The sequence below is a fragment of the Mugil cephalus genome, chromosome 17 (genome assembly GCF_022458985.1).
Source record: "Mugil cephalus isolate CIBA_MC_2020 chromosome 17, CIBA_Mcephalus_1.1, whole genome shotgun sequence".
NCBI lineage: Eukaryota > Metazoa > Chordata > Actinopteri > Mugiliformes > Mugilidae > Mugil > Mugil cephalus.
The window spans coordinates 13,707,578-13,715,053 of NC_061786.1; the positions used below are offsets into that span (position 1 = coordinate 13,707,578).

General features: G+C 44.3%; 1 protein-coding gene across 1 annotated transcript in view; it reads right to left on the bottom strand.

The window, feature by feature from the left end:
• Positions 1-5,426, bottom strand: part of ythdf2 (YTH N(6)-methyladenosine RNA binding protein 2) — a 37,260-nt gene extending 31,834 nt beyond the window's left edge. The window contains exon 1 of the mRNA XM_047611603.1: positions 5,316-5,426. Coding sequence (XP_047467559.1) covers positions 5,316-5,411 — 96 coding nt within the window. The 5' untranslated portion in view covers positions 5,412-5,426. The remainder of the gene's footprint in view (positions 1-5,315) is intronic.
• Between the last annotated feature and the right edge of the window lie 2,050 nt (positions 5,427-7,476).

The following is a 7,476-nucleotide window of genomic DNA, read 5'->3' on the forward strand; positions in this document are numbered from 1 at the left end:
AACGGACACTAGTAGCCACAGGGTAATGGAAATAACAAATGCCAGCTATGATGTTGGCAAGATCACTGTCAACAAATTACAAATTGAAAATGAAATTAGCTAGCACCCCAGGGTTCCGTCTGTGAATTTTAAAAGGCAGGTATGAGCGGCTCTTGCAGGAGATGCAGGAGTAGCAGATGGGGAGGTACAAATTGCAAGAGGCAAACTTGCAAAATCATAATGACGCTGTTTTTCATGAGTAAACAAGCCAGACACTGTAGCGTCCGCATAAGACGTTATTAGAAGTCCATACATTTCATCGTAGCGACTATAGTGGCACTGTGGGAATACGTGGGGGACCCAGAGCGAGCGGTGTGCTGAAGAATATTTACTGTGGCCTTCTCCTTCTTTACCCTCTTCTTTGTCCTGCTTTTCACAACCCCCCGTCTCCACCTGCTCATTTCCTTCCCTTCCGCATCCCTCTCATTCATCATTTCTTGTTGCTCGTCCTCTTCCCCCTCAGCCCTCTCCTCTGCCTCGTCCATCTCCCCCCCGCCTCGCTGAGGTCAGGGTGAAGGGTCAATTGCCTGGGTGAGGGAGTAGTCATGTATCTGTCTTATCTTTGTCTCTTATCTCACCTGACAACTCTTTCCCAGAGGAAACGGCCTCACGTTTACCTACAGCAACCCACTCCTTCCACACGAGTGTGTGTGTGCGCCTTTTCTGCGTTGCATGTCTGCGTATGAGACCCTCTGCATGCGTGGGTGGAGGCGCCTCCGTGAACTCCAGTCCTCTGTCTGCCCTCTTTTCCACCCCTGTTTATTTACCCTGTTAAGTTTCCTCCTCTCCGGCTGTCTTCCTTGCCTGACCTTTTTCTCTCACTGCATTCCCTCCTCCATCGATAGCCAGAGCTAATAAGGCAATTAAAGCCTAATTAAAGGAGTCTTCAGAGAGAAGGAAGGTCTCGGGCAACTTCATGAGTGTAAGGGAGCGGTGTGTTTACTCATGCCTCTCGCAAGCTCCCTCTCACACTATTTTGACCACCGCAAGAGCACAGAGATAACGAAAAGGACAGAGCAACTGTGCGCACAGTCCCATCACGGTTCCTGCAAAGTCTTCAGATTGACGTTAGTATTTTTAGCGATATTCTGTGCGGGGTAACCAGCCAATTTGTTCAGCCTCACGTGCATTCATCCAGCCAGTCAGATTTTCCTGCACAGATCAAAGGTTCCCGTGCAGCGCGTCGGGTTGCCAGGTTACCTCTCCTCGGCGCCCTGAATCAAAACCGCGGATTAAGACAGAAAAAGGCGGGTTTCAAGTCCACATGAGGGACAATCGCCCTCTCTCTGGGACTCGAGCGGCTCGTCCCATCGGCAATGGATCCACGGCGTCGCTTCCGCAAGCATCCCAAAGCTTCCCTTGCATCCCGATGCATATGATCGCTGTGTTCACTTGTAGTCTGAAACAAAATCTTTACCCCTGATTTAGAAGGCACTTACAATGCATTAGCCGTGTGGTAATTACTAGAAACTCAATTAGAAGAAACCGCTGAAGACCAAGACCAAACTGGAGGGCTTAAGCTGCAACGCTGGTAAATGGATTTGGAGTTAATTTAGTGAGTCAGAGGGTGAAACAGCCATCAGTGATGTTTTAAGCCGCAGCAAGCAACCTGAACGCTCAGAGCTCTGTACCGTAGGCTGATCTCCTCTGTAGTCTGCCCTCAATTGGCATTCAGCTTCACTTTGGTTTAGGTGTTACAATTAAAGCGCTGTGGGAATTTATTTTTTCCCAGTCGGCGTGCATGCGCCCTCGCGTGTTTGCGCTTCTGAGGCCATTTTCCCTTCGGAGGTTCGTTATTTCTTTGCGATGTTTACAGGTGTAAAAGTTACTGTCTTTGTCTCAGAAAACCTGCTCAGAGCAAAGAGGGATATTTTATTCATTGATCTCTCTATGTTCTCTAACGTGCCTCGGGGTATTTTTATGACCTTAAGCAGTGCCCTCTGTTCCAAGAGAATATCTGCATATATTGTGCATGTACTTGTTGGTTTGTGGTATAAACATTTCAACAAAATCATCTTTGAAAGGGATAACTGTGACCAAGCTAAGAAAGAGCTTGTAAGAGATCCCTAACGGATTAACCACTTTAATTGCAACATGGTTCCTATATAATGTAGCGATTATACAAGCCATGAGGCTATATCTAGGCTAGGCTCTAGAGGTTTCTGCCCCACACACCTGTACCTACTGGGACTGTAAAGTACACCAAGCTGGTTAGTTGTATCACATATTGGACCGTGCCATGTAAATCTACAGAGAGAGCAGATGGACTGCACCTTGGAGAACGTGTGGGTGGAAAAGCCTGCCTGTCCCCAGCATGTGTGTTGGAGTATGTGTTCATGTAGGTGTTACTGCAGGATCTTGGCTTTGGCCGTGGAGTAAAGTTGTGTGTGTGGTTGTGGGTGTGTGTGTGCGTGTGTGTGAGTGGGCGTGCATCGTGAGAGCACTGCTGCGCCTCTTTCTTCTGGGGACCAGATGGTGATGGAGCCAGTCGCTCCACTCAACTCTCTCCGACATCACCACTCAAAAACAAAGGGCGAGAAAGAAAGAGAAATCGAAATAGACAGAGCATATCATATGTGGTAGTAGTCCGAATGTCAGTGTTGTGTTTGATCCAGTGATTTTGATGACACTTCTCTATTGGCCTATGAATTACAGTGTGTGGAACATAGTAGGTAGAGCGGGTTGTTGTCTACGAACCAGAGGGTTAGCAGATCGATCCTCGGGAATGTGCCACTTGCTGAAGTGTCCTTGAGCAAGACACTGAACACCCAGTTGCTCCCAGTGTGTGGTGATGGTTTGTGAATGTGTGTGTGCTTGTGTGAGCATTTCTGACTGTAAAGCGCTTTGAGTACCAATAAATAGAAAGGTGCTAACAACTGTATTTACCATTCTGAGGGTGTCCTGTTAGTAGGGGAGTCTTTGGTACCTTTGGGTGGAGAGAAGGGGCCTTTGAGGACCTGGCTTGTTTCAGAGCATCCCACAGATACTTGATCAGTTTTGGGTATAGGGAGTTTGGAAATCGATTGTTCTTAAGCAGCTTGTATGGTGGAAGGCTGCACTGTCCGACTGGCGATGGCTGCTACCGTCAGGGAGTGTCATTGCTATGGGGTGGGGGTGCTTGGTCTGGTCTAGGTGGGTGGTACATGTCTAAGTTACAAAGGGAAACAGATGAGTATTTAAAGGAGGGCACATCTGTTAATTCTGCCACACGCAATCCTTTAAACCATAGCTGCACAAGTTACATGCTAGAATGAAGGCTTCTATTAGTCAGGAGCATCTTGATCTGCATCAGATGTTGGCAGTAAACTTTTCCCATCATTCCTCTCCTCAAGTGCATGCCTTGCAGTGTGGTAAGGACAGGTGTGCATGTTGCAAGAGGGCAACTAATCACCAGCCACACTCAGCTGACAGGCTGACGCTGCCTTGTGATGCTCTGCCTACACTTTCCTCCAGAGAGAGTCTAATTACATGTGATGCTGCGGAGACAATTTGCTGAATGACAGCACATGTCTCAGCAACATTATGGGCCGTGAATTACTTGAATCCAAGAGGCAAACTCCTGCTTATTGAGGAGTCCATGGAGATTATGTGTGATTAGTCTGTTGAATGGAACAAAACAATATGCTGTTATGCTGCAGCAGTAAACGAGGCAACATAGCACAGCTCCTACACCAACACATCTTATCAGAATGGTGATAAATGGTGATTTGTGTTCTACAAAATGCTGCATATCATAGCATTTGATTTTGTAAGCTACAGTAACCTCAGTGGAAACGATACAGCAGTTTCACTTTCTTCTCTTGTGGACTGAACTTCTTGAATATTCCCAGAATCCCTCAGGTCCAAAATTACAACCAGTCTACAGTGGATTGAGGCTCAGCTCTTTTAGACTTTTAAAGGTCATACATGACTATTAATGAATATCTTTGTTCTGGTCTTTGTCTCTGGAGGTTGCTAATTGAAGTAGCATCTCCTTCCTTACATCCCTACATGCTGACGAGGTAAGAGACGGTTGAATAAAGTGTGTCTTTTTCTTTCTAATGCAGCTAACGCTGATGTTGTAGCTAAATGAGGCCTGTGATGAACGCCGTGCCAGACAGAAGCATCCAAGCCCACTGCTTCCCCTTCCCTCACTGCCTGGTGCGCAGTGCAATGGCCAATCAACTGCTCACACAAAGGAGGAATTAGCATATTCCCTGGCACAAAATCGGCCCCTTAATTGTAGCTGCATTGAGCCCGTGTTCTCCACACCTCCTCTCCACTTTCTCTCTCAGTTTTTTCTTTGCACTCTCCACATCACCAGCCTCTCCAAGTGTGTTTTTTCTTTTTTTGCTGTTATTCTTTCACGTTTCACTTCATTCCTCCTCCAATCATTCAGTCTTCATCAGACGGCTATTGTGTGAGCTCAGAGGGAGTACACAGAAATAGAGAGATGGGGGCTGGGAATGTGTTTGGCATGCTGTACTATAGGAACAAGGTTGTCAGTCTCGAATGATGCTCTCATAATCAGCACATTGGAGCCGCGGCTGCTGCACAGAATTAGAATATCAGCCTAATGCTATGTACATTTCTGTGGTCTCCTTTTAGGGCTGTCAATCTTTATCCCTCTCATTGCTTCCTTTCCTTTCCTGGTGCTGCAGTTTGTTTCTTTTAGACTTTATATACTGTCATACTATATTCCAGCATGCTTTGTGCGAATTTCTTTTTCCTCACACTTTACTTTGCCTCCAGTGTTTCATCTCCATCATTTACTCTTGTTTGCTTTCTGCTCACCATCCCCTGACTCATTTTGCCCATTTCCTCCTATACCTGTTCTCCCGATCTCCCTTTCTTGTGTTAATTACAGGCAGCAAACAGCAAGGTGGGACTTGAAAGGTTTCTTTAATGCTAGTTTTGTATTCCCGAGTGGCTGGATCTTGCTAATAACATCCCTTTCTGCGCTCTAAACACCTCTACACTTCTGTCTTCCATCTTCACCCGCTAATAATATACCGACAACGGTAAAATACAAACCCTGGTTATGATTATAGTCCCAGTCAACCTTTCAGTCACACTGACGTTGGCTTCACCACCTATCATTTTTCAAAGTCTCCCCGCCCAGACCTACTTCCTGTACTGTCACATTCATCTGAATCTCCTCTTATGTTATCGCACTTGTTTATCTGCCTCCTAACTCTGTTATCATCGGCGGGCTCACACACACCTATCTCTGCTAACACTGTCACAGCTTTATCTCTCCTGCCGTATACTGTCACAGTTGTGGTGCGTGCGTCTACCTCTGTTGTTGCTTGTAGTTTGTCTCCCGGCCTTGCTGATGTGGTAACAGTGTTTATTCTGCCAGTCAAAGATGAGACAGAGACGGCCTCACTCATCCCGGTCTCGTGGAGGGAAGCTGTCGGGGGGGGCAGAGACTGAAAAAAGAGAGAGGCAGCAATCACATTTCAGACTGCAAAGAGTCCCAGGTGGTTCACACAATTGTGTGTCTGAGATAAGCTAGGGTCTTGACTGCTGTTATGCAGAATTTCCCTACAGTTGGTATACTTGTGGCATGATGCAGACTCGACTCGAGTGGTTTCTCATCCAATAGAAAGTAAGAAACATGAAGAGCAAGCCCTGACCAACCTTTCCATCCAATCACCGGTTTTGTATGCTTTTTTTTTCTTCTTTCTTTTACAATTACTTCTTCTTTGGTTCTTTATGTTTGAACAATAAAGCACCAATACCCTGGGTAAGGTAAATATTATTTTATATCACCATAGCGTGCGTCATGATATCATATATATTGATGAGAAAATCAATTGAGAGACAGTTTAACAACACAGGAACATCTGCTGTTGGCTAATCCAACAAATTAATTACAGGAGAAATCAAGGTATTTTATCACATTGATCCAAAAAGCATAAAAAAAACCCAGTAGTGCCATAAACAGTCCTGTTCATCGATTTGCCAAATTGCTCACAAGGGCCTAATACAATCAGGGGTATTAAAGAGAAGCTGACTGAGCGGTATAAAAGTTGTATTGTGGTGTATTTAAAAAAAAAAAATACAACGTGTTATATAAATTATAATCACATAAAACCACCGGACCAAACCACCAAATGAAACAGCCAACAGCTGTAACTGAAATGAGTGTCGCCACACTGTGCTACGTTTCAGAGCCGTATATTAGAGTCTGGCCAACTGAAATCATGGGCGCCATGTTAGATACATCGGAGGGAAGATTTTATGTTGAAATATTTTCACCATTAACGGGCCTATGAATGTCTGTCAATATGTAGAAGGCCCTAACTTAAACATCCCAGCGTCTATTTAGCTTAAATATGGGCTTAAATGAGCCTGTAAACTGCTGTGTAGTCTAGTTGCCTCATCAGTCACGGAGCTGTGTTTACCTTCCCCTCAGCCTCCCGTGTTCATCCATCATTGTTAAAAATGACCCTGAAAAATTATAAATACTAGTCCTTCTCTTATTTAGTATTATTTTTTAGTATTATCATTATAACATTAGCACGCTAGCAATAATAACTTAGTAGTAACCGAGGTAAAGTTACGTGTCAATTTAATTTGTCTATCTACATGGACATAAATTACATGCACATGTAGGATTTAAAGTATATATGACGGTAGATGCTATTTTTCTAAGCCTTTAGTCTAGATAACTAGCTAGCATAAGGCCCGGTTAACTTAAAACTTCATTCATTTGTGAAGTGGCATTGGGTGTTTTTGAGATGAAGGTGCACATTAATGATGGTATGACTTTATTTTTCCTATATAAAATCTTAAATGTCCAAGAGAGACATTCACATTTACGTCACATAATAAGGGGAAATCAGTTGACATCCATTTCTTCCTTTTAACCTTCTGCTCCCAAAACTTTTTCTATATTTGTTCACTGGGGAAACGATGGAGCTTCCCCCATGTTCTCTTGACCCTGTCTCTGTGGTTGAATATTGGTTAGACGTAGCAAACATGGTGCCCATGAAACATGTGACCAGTTCAGAACCAATCAGCATAGAGGGATAGCTCAGACAGTCTCTAATTTACGGCTCTGTTACATTTTATTGACAAGCGACCTCTAGTGGTCAAAGATGGCATCTGCTGTTTCAGCACATTTACGCTGAATCCACTATTGGCTGTAGTAAGTCTGCCAGGGGAGGAGGTTGGTGTGGATGGATGGGTTAATAAAACATTAAACTTTAGACATGTGCCACTGTTGGTTTCCAATTACAAATCAATACACATAAAGCATTTAACCACAACCTCTGAATACCCTTAAATTCACAAGAGGGAGGATCCAAAATTTGGACAAAGGAAAAAAATAGCTTTGTGGGGGGGGAAAAAAGCTCAAAACAAACACGCAAAAAAAGAAGGGAAATGGGTGGAGGCAGGATGAAAGATAGTAGATAAAAAAAAGAGTAAACTGTACAAGGACAGGTATGC